Here is a 14,938-nt window from a genome sequence, read left to right as displayed (position 1 = left end):
CGGTATGCCAGCTGACTTATATGAGACACACAGAGTCTAGAAGTTATTAATTATCGAGATGGCCAATGTAATCATACCTGTCTGAGCCTGGTGCTTCAGCCCCCACCTCAACCTCCCTCTGCTGTGTCTGTCTCTGTAGCTCTCAGCAACTTCTATTTTACTGTGTAACCTAGAGTATCATGTGTTTTCCCAGTAGAAATGTAAGCTTCATAAGGTTCTGTTTTAATCACTACCACATCTCCAGAACCCAGAAGAGCAGGCACTCAATAAGTATGTGTTTAATGAATAAACAAATGGGTGACTGACTGGAAATGTAGTGAACTGAGCTCCAACAAACCTATAGTTCTTTTAGAGCAAACGTTCTCAAAGTCCTATCTTCTAGACGGCTGGATCAGTAGGGAACTTGTCTCAAATGCAAATGCTTCTTGGACCCAAAGCCCCAGAGCTAGCAAACCAGAAACTGTGTAACAATCTCTGCAGGAAATTCGGGTGCGTTTAGTTTGAAAGCTTAAAGCAGCACCGGTTGGCCTGCCTACCTACCACATGCAGTGGGCTTGGATCAAACGTCTGCACCTTGGAGATCTGCAGACAGCCCTGGATCCAGGCTGCCAGTGGACCAGAGAAAGGACTTTCTGCCAGGGTAATGAAAATGCGAGCATTTTGAGCTTTAGTCCCAGAAGGAAATTGGAGCACCCCAAAGTGTTGTTCCCCTTACTCTCACGCCTAGCAATGCGATGGAACTCCTAAGATGAAGCTGGGGAGGCTGGCAGCTCTACAGCACCGGCAGGTGGAGCTGCCGCCTGCTTGCCTCTGCAACAGTGGACACAGGAACACATTCACAAGCCCACAGAGGTTAAACAGAGCCACATCCATAGCAGTCGCCAAGGGCTGATGGTCCTAGTCATCTTTGTAACTGTGAACGTCCGTATGCAGAAAAGGCCCATCGGCTTCAAGTATCTGAGAGGGACACAAAAAAAGAAAACAAAACGCAACAACCCCTGGTACAAGATTCTCCTGCTGCTTAGAGTACAAGTCCTCGTTTTCTTTTCCTTATTAACAGTTATTGGAGGTGGGGGCATGTCATCAGGAGAGACACAAGCACCTCCATCCACTGAGCCATCTCATCCGCCTGACAGTTACCATTTTCTTCTGGCAAAACCACCAAGGAAGCCAAAGTCCAAACTCCTAAATTTTTCCTCTCTACACACACTTTGTATGAGGCTATGAAAGTTGTGGGCTGCAGAGAAACTTTCATTCTGCTCTTTAAGCAGGCATGGATTTGGTTCCCAGCACTCACATCAGGCACCATACAACTGCCTGTAACGCCAGCTCTCAGGGATCCGACACCTCTGGCCTCTGAGGGAATACGGACACGCGTGGGCCCATATCCACACACAGATACGTAATTAAAAAATAATTTTTTTAAAAAATCTTTTTTAAAATAAAAAAAGAGAGAGACTTTCACCCTCAGATCCTAACATTCCACAAATTCCAAAGGAAGAGAGACCTGAGAGGGACGCAGTCAAAGAGCTCCTCTGTGTCTTGCCCTTCGCATTCCGGCTCCCCTTGGCAGCCATTTCTGAAAGGGAAATCTGATCCCTGAGCCCCAGGATTCAAAGTCTTCGTGGTCTTTCTACTGTCCTTAGACAAGGTCCAAACCTCAACAGCCAGAAAGCAAGATCTCACCAAAGCTGGCTGGCTCCAGGCTGTTACATTGTTTCCTATAAATATGCACAATTCTATGTCAATTAAAAGTCTTAACATTTATTTAATGTCTTTAAACCTTTCCCTCCAGCTTCCTCCTACTTTTCCCACTTGTCTGCTCCACTCTCACTGAGACCACACCAACCAGGCCAGGCACTGGCGACACATTGCACCCCCTCCACACCCTGCTATCAGCCTTACCACCTCCCGCACCACACTCCCCTCTTCATCTCCTCCCTAGGACATTTTGCTCTTCCTTAGGTCTTATCCTTGCAATCTAGGAACTCCATGCTGACGGCCCACCTCTTGCACACACACTAGCATATAGTTAAGCCTTCTGTGTGAGTCCATTGCTTCTTGCTTTTCTTCCACCATTTTTATGGCAGCCTACAGAACACAGATTGGACAAGTCATTTGGATATTCTCAGCTTTACTTTCTTGATCTACAATGAGGTATCTTCATCGCTGTCTTCTGAGGGTAGATGAATTCTTCTGAGATGAAAATAATTTTACCCTGTTAAGGTACAGGGTAAAACTAGGTATGGCCTCTTGTGAGAGAGAGCCAGCTCTGCTGTTCTTCTTGTGCCTGTCTCGACATTTTGTAGTTACTTGCCTGTGCTAAATGACAGTCTCAGAATCGTGTAACACTAGAACTCTTAAGGGTAGACAGTGTATAAATGCTATGGTTGTACCAAGGTGCTCTTCCCACTGTCCTAGTAGCCACCCCTAGAGAGGAGAACTTGTCCCTGTGGAAATTATTAGTTACCATCAGTTCAAGCAAAAAAGCACTTTATATGAAAGTAACAAACCAAATAACTAATGAGCGCACGAACAGATGTTCAACCTCATTACGGATATAAAGATCAAAGCCTTGATGAGGGCTCAGAGGCTTACTATGCAGCTCTGGCAATCCTGAAACACATTATGTAGACCAGGCTGGCCTCGAACTCACAGAGACCTGCCTGCCTCTGCCTCTCAAATGCTGGGACTAAAGGTGTGTATCACCACATCCAGAAAATATAATTTTTAAAAAGAACATGAAGAACTAGGGACACTGAGGGAGGGAGTGAAAGGTGAATTACACAAGACAACTGGGAGTTACTTTTGAGATTCTGGGCCTCAAAAACTTAGACTTAAGTCCCATTTGATTCAACAGTTCCAGTCCTGGGTATATAGCCAAAAGAAATGAAATATTTTTAAAAATCAACCTTATAATCTATATTTTCAGAGGTTTTTTGCATATTTTTTATGGAGAGTGTGCCATGACATTCATGTGGAGATTAGAGTACAATTTGTGGGAGTCATTTTTCTCCTTTGGCGATGAGAGTACCAGGGACTGACTAGATGATCAAGCTTGTCAGCGAGTGCCTTAACCACAGAGCCATCTCATGAGCCCTATACATTCTAGGAGAACTACATAGCAGGGGAATACCTCAATTAAGGTGGGTTGGTATAAAAACTACAACTGAAACAATGGTATGACTAGGACTGAGGATATAGCTCAAAAATACAGAGCTTGCCTAGAATGTACAGTCCTGGGTTCAATCTCCCTGTGCACCCCCCAAAATAATTACCACTAAGGAGGACTAACCATATCTAAGCCTTTGCTTTGTGCCACATAGTACTGACAACCTTAAATGTTTTTACATACTCATGTGTGGCTGCTTATATTGTACATAATAAGCCCATTCAGGCACAACAGTTCCCTGTCTAATGGAGTGCTTCACCACAAGGACACAGCCCAGGGTTAGAAACAGCAGCCTGAAGAAAGGGGCAAGGCTGAAATGAGCTGAAAACTTAAGTTACATGAGCAAGCCCAGGCCATCTCTCCCACAGTTTTTGTAAAGCCAGAAGGGGAGGGCACAGGAGTTGCACACAGGCACAGCATTTGAATTCCCACAGCCTGAATCCAATATTTGCACAGGTCTCACTGGTCTTGGTTACTTAATTGGTAAAAAAAAAAAAAAAAAAAAAAAAAAAAAAAAAAAGTTTCTTCTTGTAACTCCCCAAAGATTTAAATGAGCTCGTGCATATATATATATATACCGTTGCCTAACACCTCAACAGTTCAGTACAGTGACTGCAATTATGGGACACCTACCTCCTCCTCCCACTAGTCAATGCTAAGGTTGGGTTGTCTAGACAATCCAGGGATGAAACCCAGAGACCAGTCAAGACGGACCACCAAGAAGGCGGGCGAGCATCACCCACTCTTGGAGGTCTCGCTGAGTGGCCATTTTACATGTCTGAAAAACGTGTTCCGCTGTGCGGGGCAGAGAGGAAAAGAGGAATTGTCCTGTCCGCAATCTTAAGGTCCCAACTATGGCTGAAGGCTCAGCACACCTCCAAACGCATGGGGAGGGCGGCGGAGGGGGTGGGGGCGGGCTGGTGGAGGTCCTTGGGGAGTGTGGGGGCACGGGGTACCTGGAGTCGAACTTCTGGCCGTCGAGGAAAGTCCCCACGTAGTGGTAGCGCACGAAGTCGCCACTGTGCACCGTGCGCGGACACTCATCAGGCACGAAGCTCTGCTGGATCTGAAGTTCCGAGCTCACAGCCAGGCCCAACACCGGGGCTGCCTGCCCGGTCACCCAGAGCAGCAGCAGGAGCAGCGACCGGCGCCGCCAGCCCCGGGCCCCTAATGCCATCGCGCGGCCTGGACTCCGGGGAGGCGAGGGGCAAGGCTGGGCGCGCCGCGGCGATGCAAACGTGGAAAGGTCTCCCGGCTAGCCCCGGGCCGCAGCGCCCGCCCCCCGCCGCCCGCGTCCGCCCCGTGCCGGGCCGAGGGGAGGAGCCGCGCCCAGCCCGAGGGGCGTCCACCGGCCTGGGAATTCCTCTGCCTTCCCCGCCTCCAGAAGCCGGGAGAGGATCGCTCTGACTGCCAGGCCCCGCGCCTGAGCACTGCGGATCCCAAGAGACGATATGGAGACTCCTACGTGGCAGCGGATCCAGTTTCCCCTTGCTGCTCTGGGAAAGGAAGGAAACTTAAGAGTCTTTTTTAAAAACTTAGTTACTGGGGGTGTACATACACAATAAACAGGCTGGAACTTCCCTCAGAATGTTTTTGAGTTGCTGTGAACTAATGTGGTCAGTGAATTAAGTTCCTAACACGTGACAGCTTGGCCAGCGCTCCAGATCCCACAAGCGACCCCTAGTTAAATGAATCCTCGATTTATTAAAGCTTTGGAGTATTAAAAGTAAATCAACAGAGCTTTCTCAATTTGTTTTGGGAAGCTACCAAATAATCCAGATACCAAAATCTACTAAAGACACCCACAAACGAGAAAAATAAGCAGTTGGCACCAAACAAGTTCTTTTTTTTTTTTTTTTTTTTTTTAGCAAAGATGCTAAATAAAACTTGAGCAAATGGAACACAACAGCTACCTGAGTGAGCTGGTTAACAAAGTATCAGAGACATCTGCAAAGTGAAGAGAAAACAAGATACTTTAAAAATTAGTATAGAGCCTATGATTAGAATCCAACGATCTAATAAGAAGCTATAGGTGGCCCTCAAAAAAAGGTTAGTGATCAGTTTTCCTACTTGGAAAAAAACAAAAACAAAAAACCTTGGAGTGTCCTAAGTTACAGAACAAGAGAGAGAGGAAAAAAGAAATCCGTGCTAACGTCACTTCAAGTTAAATCATCAAAGGAAAAGAAGAGAACAAAAAGGCGCTCCACGTTGCTTCCCTGGACCTTGAAAATCAATACCGCAATCTACTTTTAGAATCAAGCAACCTGAGAATCAATCAAAACCTTTCTTTACTCTCAGCTCCTAACTGCCGGGCCACCTTTCCAGGGCTCCCTTCCAGCTTTTCCCCAATAGTTTCAAGGCTGAATTTAAGTCTTCGTCCATTTTGAGTTGACCTTTGTATACAAGAGATGTGGTTCTAGTTTATCTAGCCTATGCATATTCAGTTCCCCAGCACCATTCATAGAAGACAAGGTCCTTTATCCAGTGGCCGTTCTTGCTGCCTTGTGGAAAAACCAGATGGTTGAGTATATGTGTGTGAGCTGTGGATTGAACTTTTGTCTTACAAATTCTTGATAAGTTACGTTAGCACGGGTTTCTTTTTTTCCTCTATCCTACGCAGAGCAAAGCCTTCTCAGAGTCTCAAGTAGGAAGGAGGACCTGGACTTAATACCCAGTAGCCATGTGGTAGCTCACAGCTGTCTGTAACTCCAGTTCCAGGGGAGCTGAGGTCTTTTTCTGTCTTCTGTGGGCATTGCAGATCCGGTACACAGATACAGTGGCAGGCAAAACATGCATACACCTAAAGGAAATATAAATAAAGATTATTTTTTTCAAAAGAAACACTTCAGGACATTGGTCTAAATGATGATTTTGATAAGACTCCAAAAGCATGGCAAAGAAAAGGAAAAGACACATAGGGTTATATTAAATCTAGAGTTGGCATTTAAACAAGCAACAGAAACAACAGAGGTCCCAGCCTCCAGAAGGGAGGATGCACTTGTATCCTGTGCAACCCATGAAGGATTCACTTTTAAGATATAAGAATCGTCACCTCCCCCAAAATCAACACTAAATATTCCAATTAAAGAATAGCCAAGGGGCCCGTAAAGTAGTTCAGTCCGTGACAACATCAATCTGCCTTACATGTGTGCAAGGCCCTGGATCCAAATCCCAGCTCACACTAAAAATCAGTAAATGCATAAATATGTGAGTAAGCAAATAGACATTTCTCGATAGGATAAATGAATGTGTTCATGTGTGTGTATTTTTTCCAAGGTTTTTATTTATGCTCAACAACACTAATTAAAGAAATACAAATCAAAACCATAATGAAGAGGCTGAAGGCAAGGCTCGGTGGTTAAGAGCACTTGCTGCTCTTCCAGAGGTCGCTGGATCCGTTCCCACCACCTACAAGGGAGCTCACAACCAACTGTAACTTCCATTCCAGAGGATCTGATACCATCTTATGGCCTCTGCAGGCACTATGCACACATATGGTGCACAGATATACATGCAGACCAAACAACCCTACACATAATTGTTTTCAATAAATAAAAATTGTAAAACCCTATACTAAGGTATCAGTTCAACTCAGTTAGGATGGCTGTCATCAAAAAGCCAAAAGCATGCTGTGAGGATATGGAGAGAAAAGCTTCCCACATTCTTAATAAAACTATAAATTATCATTGCTATTTTGGGAAATAGATTATTCAAAATCTAGAAGTAGAGTTAACATCTGAGGTGGGCCTGGTAGCACAAGCCTGTAATCAAGCTACCTCTGAGCCTGAAGCAGTCAGATTGGAAGCCCAGGGCCTGCTTGCGCTGCAGAATGAATCCAAGTCAGGGAACCTAGCAAGACGCTGTCTCATAACAATGAGTGAGAAAGAAGCTGAGAATATGGCTCAGTGTTTCAGCACTTGATCCAATATCCAGGACTACAGAAAGAAGAACAGGAAGTGCAGGGACTATCATGTGATCCAGTTATTCCATACTAAGTATATACCCCGAGGACCTGAAATCCCAGTCTCAGCGAGACACCTGCAGTAGCAAGTTTACTGCAACATGCTTTAGAAGGGTGAAATGAATCATCTGCAGAAACAAGGATGGGTCTTGGAAGCATTATATTAAGAAAATCAAGTCAGAGAAGACTAGATATCACGTGTGTTGACATGCAGTAATTAAAGAGTTCTTCTCAAAGTAAAAAATGTAGAAAATATATACAAAATCAGTCCAGGCCTAACCTGTCTTTTGATCCAATGCCCAGCAGAAAGAGAAAGAGACAGAAGAAGAAACAGAGGAGGAAGAGAAGAGGGAAGGGTATGGAAGAGGAAAGGATTGGAAAAGGGATATTCAGGTGTTGGGGGATGGTTTTATGCACTGGGTAGTCAGATGCTGATTTCTATGCCCTGATATCTGGTTGAAGTCTAGAAGATTTCATAGTCAACCATCACCAGTTTCTAGGCCTCTATGTTATGTAAAAGTTGTTTTCCATTTCCTGATTGGTTAATAAACTGACTTCCATTTCCATTAACTAATTGGTTAATAAAAGAGCTAATCAGTCTACTATCTGAGCAGAAGAGAATAGGGTGGACCTTCCTATCTCAGTCAGAGGGTCTCCAAGAGATGAAAGAGAAAGACCACGGGGAGATGAAGGTGTGAAGATACCATGTGGAAGGACTAGGAAGAGTTGCCATGAGGTCACACATAGAGCGGAGTGAGCCAGAACAAGACTCAGATTGAAGGTAAAGGACCATGTGGCTGGGAAATAGACAGCCTTGGAGGGTGAGAATAGCTCAGAACCTTCCCCAGTCTAGGCTTGCATCTTATTAATAAAAGTACCAGGACTCACTCTTGGGCATATACCCAAAAGATGCCCCACCATACGACAAGGACACGTGCTTCATGATGTTCATACATGGGAGCCTTATTTTTAATAGCCAGAAGCTGGAAAGAACCCAGATGTCCCTCAAATGAGGAATAGATTCAGAAAATGTGGTTCATTTACACAATGGCATGCTATTCAGCTATTAAGAATGAGGACATCAAGAGTTTTTCAGGCAAATGGATGGAACTAGAAAATATCCTGAGTGAGGTAACCCAGACCCAAAATGACATACATAGTATGTACTCACTACTAAGTGGATGTTAACCAAAAAGTGCTGAATACCTAGGATACAACCCACAGAACTTAAGTGTACCAAGCAGAAAGGCCAAGTGAGGATCTTTAGCTTAGAAGGGGGGAGAAAATAATCATGGGAGGCGAAAGGAGGGAGAGATCTGGGTGGGAGAGAGAAGGGGGGAGGGAAACAAGACCAGGTATGGGGGTTGGGGGACAGGAGAGAAGCCCAGAGGATCAGGAGAATGAATGGAAATAAGCAGTCTCAAGGATGGGAGGTGGGGAGAGCCTCTAGAGAGTACCAGACCAAGTCATTTTGAATGACCAGGGAGGTGAGAGACTCTCAGGACTCAATGGGAGTAACCTTAGATGAAATGCCCTACAGTGAGAAGAGGGAACTTGAGTCCACCTCCAGTAGATAGGGTCTCAAGAGGAGGGGTGGGGTTGCCATCCACAGTCAAAATTTCTGATCCAATAGTGTTCCTATCTAAAAGAACTGCAGGGACAAAAATGGAGAAGAGACTGAGGGAAAGGAGGTCTAGTGACCACCCCAACTGGGGATCCATCTCATGGGGAGAAAGAACCAAAGCCTGACTCTATTACTGATGCTATGATGTGCTTCCAGACAGGAGCCTAGCATGACTGTCCTCTAAGAGACCCAACCAGCAGCTGACTGAGACAAAAGCAGATACTTACACCCAACCAATAGTCTGAAGTCGGGGACCCCTGTGGTTGAATTAGGGGACGGATGGAAGAAGCAGAAGGGGAAGGTGATACCACAGGAAGACCAGCAGTCTGAACTAATCTAGATTCCTGGGAGCTCCCAGACACTGAGCCACCAACCAGGCAACATATAAGATCTGGTCCAAGGCCCCCAACACATATACAGCCAAGGACTGCCTGATCTGGCCTCATTGGGAGAAGATATGTCTAATCCTAATAGAGAGACTTGAGGCCCCAGGGAGCAGAGAGGCCTGGTGCAGGGGTGGGGGGAGCCCGCGGAGCATCCTCTCAGAGAGAGGGAGGAGGGAGAATGGGGTGAGGAACTGTGGGAGAGGGGACCGGGAAGAGGGGCAATGGCTGGATTGTAAATAATTTTTTTAAAGATTTATTTATTTATTATATGTAAGTACACTGTAGCTGTCTTCAGACACTCCAGAAGAGGGCATCAGATCTCATTACGGGTGGTTGTGAGCCACCATGTGGTTGCTGGGATTTGAATTTCGGACCTTCGGAAGAGCAGTCGGGTGCTCTTACCCACTGAGCCATCTCACCAGCCCCCCCCCCCTTTTTTTTTAAAGTACCGGGTCTCTGTATCTTTATTTTGGAGCTAAAACATGCTAGAGCAGGTGCAGAAGCAATCAGCAGTTATTTGAGAACAAGGGAAAGTGTAAAAAGCCAGAAAAGAATTATATTTACATTAATGGGCCAGGAGCAGAAAGGACACATAATGATCTCTGATGTTTTATAGCAGAAATTCTTAAAGTTTTCTACACATGATCTCTTTCACTATGGTACATAAATACATAAGATAAGCACATAAATCAAACATTTACTGATGACAAGTCATAAAGAGTTTTATTTTAAAACAATACTATGCATTATTTTACCATTTATTAGAAATAAAACCAAGTTTTTGAAATAATGAGATGGATATACTCATTTATTTTTACACACAAAAATTACTCCTGGCTGAATAGTTGATATTGCAGAACACAGAGAAATGTCAATATTTTTCAGAACTAATTGATATTTTAATGTTTAACTCTTCAATGCTAAGAACATCATTTTGAATGAACACATACATACTACAGTATTGTAGAAGCCTGGCTACGGTCATTTAGGAAATTCTGTCTAATCAAAAGCCAAAAACTTTAATGAAGTCTTTATATAAAACTCAAAAGTCATCAACAGCAATGGTGTGTGTGTGTGTATTTGTGTGTGTGTGTGAGTGTGTGTGTGTGTGTGTGTGAGAGAGAGAGAGAGAGAGAGAGAGAGAGTGTGTGTCTCATGTAGCCAACACTGGCCTTGAATTACTGATCCTCCTGACTCCATCTTCCTAGTGTTGAGATTACAGACAAACATTGCCATGACTGCCTCAAAACTTACATCTTAAAATCAAACCTTTTTTTAAATTCTGTGATTATTTAAATACATGCTTATAAGGTGCTTGGATCATCCCCTCCCATCATCCTCTCTGATCTCAATCCCCTCAGCCAAACCTCTTCTTCTCCAGTCTCCTCAGTGAGTGTGTGTGAGTGTGTGTGTGTGTGTGTGTGTGTGTGTGTGTGTGTGTGTGTGTGTGAGTGTACTTCACTGTGAGTATGAGCAACCTATCAGTGGCTACAGCACTGAGGGATATGACACCCCTTCTCCAGCAACCATGGACTGCCTGTAGCTCCTTAGGGAAGGGTGGAGCCTCAAGAGCCCCGCCCTGATCCATGACAGGATGTTGATGACCCAGACTTTGCAGGTAACACTCCCTCCACGATAGAAGCTCAAGAGTGCAGCAGCCACAGTCAGACATTCCGACACATACCATCCAAGGAAATACTAAATTATTACATGCTGAGAAATTGTGGTAGAAAAACAGTGGACCTCTTTGTTTTCTGTAACTAAACCATTATGCTTCTATAAGAGTAGGAAGCTTCAAAGAGTGAAAACACTGGAATTCTTGACAATGGTCTCCAGTCTGTGACAGAAAGCATTTGTTTGCCATTGTGAGGAGAAGAGCACACAGAGTGCAGACCCTCACCTGCATTCTGCACTGATGTTGAGTAGTGAACACAGGTACTGCCAGAAACACCTCAGCTTCACTCTGTCTTGAATTGCAAGTTGATTTTTTAGATGTTCACATTCAAAAAACACTTACTGTTGCCAATTTTACAATTTTAGCCCTGTGCTGGCTAGTTTATGACATCTTGCAGGCTATAGTCTCCTGAGAGGAAGGAAACGCAACTGAGAAAATGCCTCCATAAAATTTTCTTGTAAGCAAGCCTGAAGGGCATTTTCTTAATTAGTGATCGATCGATGAGGGACAGTGTCACCCATTGTGGGTGGGCTATGTCTAGGTAGGTGTTCCTGGGTTCTATAAAGGAGCAGGCTGAGCAAAGCCATGAAGAGCAAGCCAGTAAACAGCACTCCTCCACGGCTTCTGCATCAGCTCTTGTCTCCAGGTTCCTGCCCTGACTTTCTTCAGTAGTGAGCAGTGCTTATATGGAAACACAAGCAAAGGGAAACTTTCCTCCCCGTCTTAGTTGGTGTTACGATTGCTATGATGAAACACAATAACCAAGAACAACTTGGGGAGGAAAGTGTACGTTAGCTTACACTTCCACATTGTAGTTCATAATCAAAGGAATTCAGGACAGGAACTCAAACAGGAAAGGAACCTGGAGGCAGGAGCTGATGTGGAGGTTGTAGGAGCCTGCTTATTGTCTTGTTCTCCATGGTTTGCTCAGCCTGCTTTCTTAAAGAATCCAGGACCTCTTTTCCAGGGGTGACCCAACCACAATAGGCTGGGCCCTTCCTTATCAATCACTAATAAAGAAAATGTCCTACAGGCTTGTCTCTTCTGGTGGAATTTTTTTCAACTGAGGTTGCCTCGTCTTAGATGCCTATAGCTTATGTCAAGTTGACATAAAACTAGCCAGCACAATGGACCCTTCTTCCACTAAACAAACACTTTTTCTTTTCCTGTTCATCCCCCAAGGTCACACATTAATATCAGTATCACAATATAACACATTTCACGGATTTAAAAATTTCCACATTGTCAGGGTACTCTGGTGGAGTCAGCTTGTGAGGCAAAAATGCCAAAAAACTGCTCATGAGAAATAAATTTCTAGGACTCTCCTCCTGGATATTCTGGCAAAAGCCAACTCTCCAGTTTGGATCGGTTTGTCAGGCGAAAAGCCTGGAAGCTGTTTCACAGGGATAAGAGTCCAGGGAAATTTTCCTCCCAGAGTTATGGCATCTCTTTCCCTAACCCATTATATTCAAATTTCCACCACATTAATCTAGTGTATAGATTCACGTGCACTCTATTAAGCATCACCTTATAGTAAATGCCTTTTAAGATTGTATTCTAACATAGCTAAAGCCTTTTCCCAGTGTTCTTAGATTCCAGATAGCAGCAAGGAGCTTAACCCATTCAGTAAACAATTAAGCACTTGCCATTTTACTCAGCTGTTTACAGATAGAGACTAAAATTCTCACTGAGATAGAAATTCTTATTACAGACTACATTCCATGCCAAGAGCAAATTAGTATACTATACTGAAAATAGACAGTCTTCAGATATTGATAAGAATTAACGAGGCCTAGAGAATTTTGGGGTCAGTGACACTACATTATTCTTGAGGCATGTCAAGAGTTAACTACCCTGAGGCAATTAACTCTAAGTGTAAAACTCTTGCCTGGCAGAAAGTGCTAATCTCTAATGTAAACATTTATCTGGTCCCTACAAATTCCCTTTGTAGACACTCCCCTTGCATCTGTGCTAATCTCTAGTGTTATACATTTATCTGGTTCCTTTTGAAGTCACTCCTTTTGCACCTGGAAAAATTCAATGTGCCTTGTTCTGCAATTTATTCTGTATTATAAAAGTCTGATGCTCGACTGGAACATTACATTCAGATCCAACACCATTCTAGCGTGTTTGACTGCTTGTCAATACATCCTAATTTTTGCCCATCTACTCTAGAGACTCTTTTCTACGCAGGCACAGGGGACCAGAGGGCCTGCGGCACCACATTCTTTACAAATTTAAAGAATTTAAAATTTAGTCTCTTTAGAAATCTAAAGTCAGCCGGGCGTGGTGGTGCACGCCTTTAATCCCAGCACTTGGGAGGCAGAGGCAGGTGGATTTCTGAGTTCGAGGCCAGCCTGGTCTACAAAGTGAGTTCCAGGACAGCCAGAGCTATACAGAGAAACCCTGTCTCAACTCTCCCCCCCCCCCAAAAAAAAGAAATCTAAAGTCTTTTTAAATTCACAATCTCTTTAAAAGTTTAAAGTCTCTCAACTGTAAGAGCACAGAGGTCCTTCCACTCACAGATAGCTCTAGGAAAACTAGGAATGTTAAGCACACAGGGTTGTCTTTTCAAAGAAAAAGATGTATAACCTGTTTTTCCACCAGAAGGCTAGGAATGGAGGTGATTAATAACCTGATGATGTGTTATCCGTAGGACCAGTCCATATCAAGTTTCCATAAGCAGAATGGGAAGTAGTTAATAGTCTAGGTGACCTTGCATTATCTGTGTGGCCAGGGGCTTTCCCAAGCTTCAACAACCAGGAGTAGAGGTGGATAATAGCCCAGATGACCTCTATACTGTCTGTATAACAAAGATCACACAAGAACCTTCCCACCTCCCTTAAGATAACACATGCAGCCTATCTTTAGAACCCATCTTCATGGAAGATGTGACATGTACTTTGAGAAGAGTTTTAATGTAATTGTGCCTTCTTGTACCACAGAGGATTGTATTATACCAGAAAACTCTTTTCCAAATTGTACTGTATTTAACTATGCCTACAATAAACCTCCCAGTGTTAGACTCTAGAAGTTTGAACCAGCACCAGCTAAGTAAGTTGTGTTGAACTGGATTATCTTCTGGCCTCTTACAACTATTCCTCTGCTGGCCATAGCATTTGCAGATACTTCCATATTCAATGAGTCCTATAAAATAAAATTAAAAGTCAAATACTTTCGTGATTTCAAAATACATATATGTGTGTATGTGTGTGTGTGTTGTGTATGTGTGTGTGTGTGTGTATATACATATATATATATATATATATATATATATATATATATATATATATATTTTGGATATTAGCCCTATACTTACTGGTTTTCTGTCAACTTGACACAAACCAGAGTCATCAGAAGAAAAGGATCTCAGCTGTGGAAAGGCCTCCATGAGGTCCATCAGTAAGGCATTTTCTCAATTAGTTATCATTGGGGAAGGGCCCAGCCCATTGTGGGTGGTACCATTTCTGGGCTGGTTGTTCTGGGTTCTAAATGAAAGCAGGCTGAGCAAACCAGGGGGAGGAAACCAGTAAGCATCACTCCTCCGTGGTCTCTGCACCAGCTCCTGCCTCCAGGTTCCTGCTCCACTTGAGTTCCTGTCCTGACTCCCTTTGATGATGAACTATGACATAGAAGTGTAAGCTAAATAAATCCTTTTCTTCCCAAGTTGCTTTTGCTCATGGAGTTTCATCATAGCAATAGCCAAGCCAGCCAAGCCAGACACAGCACAAGCCAGAAATTGGTACTATATAGTGAGGTTTCATGGTGATCACCACGTTATTTTGGAACGAATTGTAGAAGAACTTTGGGCTAGAAAAGCCATTGAGTGTTTAAAGCTTGGTGAGTCGTTCTGTGGGAGATTGGGTGTTTAAAGCTTCTGTGGGAGTTTGGAAGACAAGTGCAAAAGATGGAGGCATAGCTTGTGAAGTTCTAGAGAGAAGCATTAGAGTCACTCAGAGACTCTACTGGGGTTGTTAAATATGTTAAGAATCTGTGGTTCTTGTTAACTGAGACTTAACAATCAACTACGATCAACAAGATACCAGAACTTACAGCTTCAGGGGTTTAGTGCATTATCATCATGGCGGGAAGAATGGTGGCACATAGGCAGACAAGATGC

The 14,938-nt window shown here is 43.8% G+C and overlaps 1 protein-coding gene across 1 annotated transcript in view; it reads right to left on the bottom strand.

Moving 5' to 3' along the window:
* Nucleotides 1-4,497, bottom strand: part of Fkbp9 (FK506 binding protein 9) — a 47,302-nt gene extending 42,805 nt beyond the window's left edge. Inside the window, exon 1 of the mRNA NM_012056.2 lies at nucleotides 4,129-4,497. Coding sequence (NP_036186.2) covers nucleotides 4,129-4,349 — 221 coding nt within the window. The 5' untranslated portion in view covers nucleotides 4,350-4,497. The remainder of the gene's footprint in view (nucleotides 1-4,128) is intronic.
* Nucleotides 4,498-14,938: the final 10,441 nt, after the last annotated feature.

This window comes from Mus musculus, chromosome 6 (assembly GCF_000001635.26).
Source record: "Mus musculus strain C57BL/6J chromosome 6, GRCm38.p6 C57BL/6J".
NCBI classification, from domain to species: domain Eukaryota; kingdom Metazoa; phylum Chordata; class Mammalia; order Rodentia; family Muridae; genus Mus; species Mus musculus.
The sequence above is the reverse complement of the archived record's forward strand: the minus strand, read 5'-3'. Positions and strand labels throughout refer to the sequence as shown.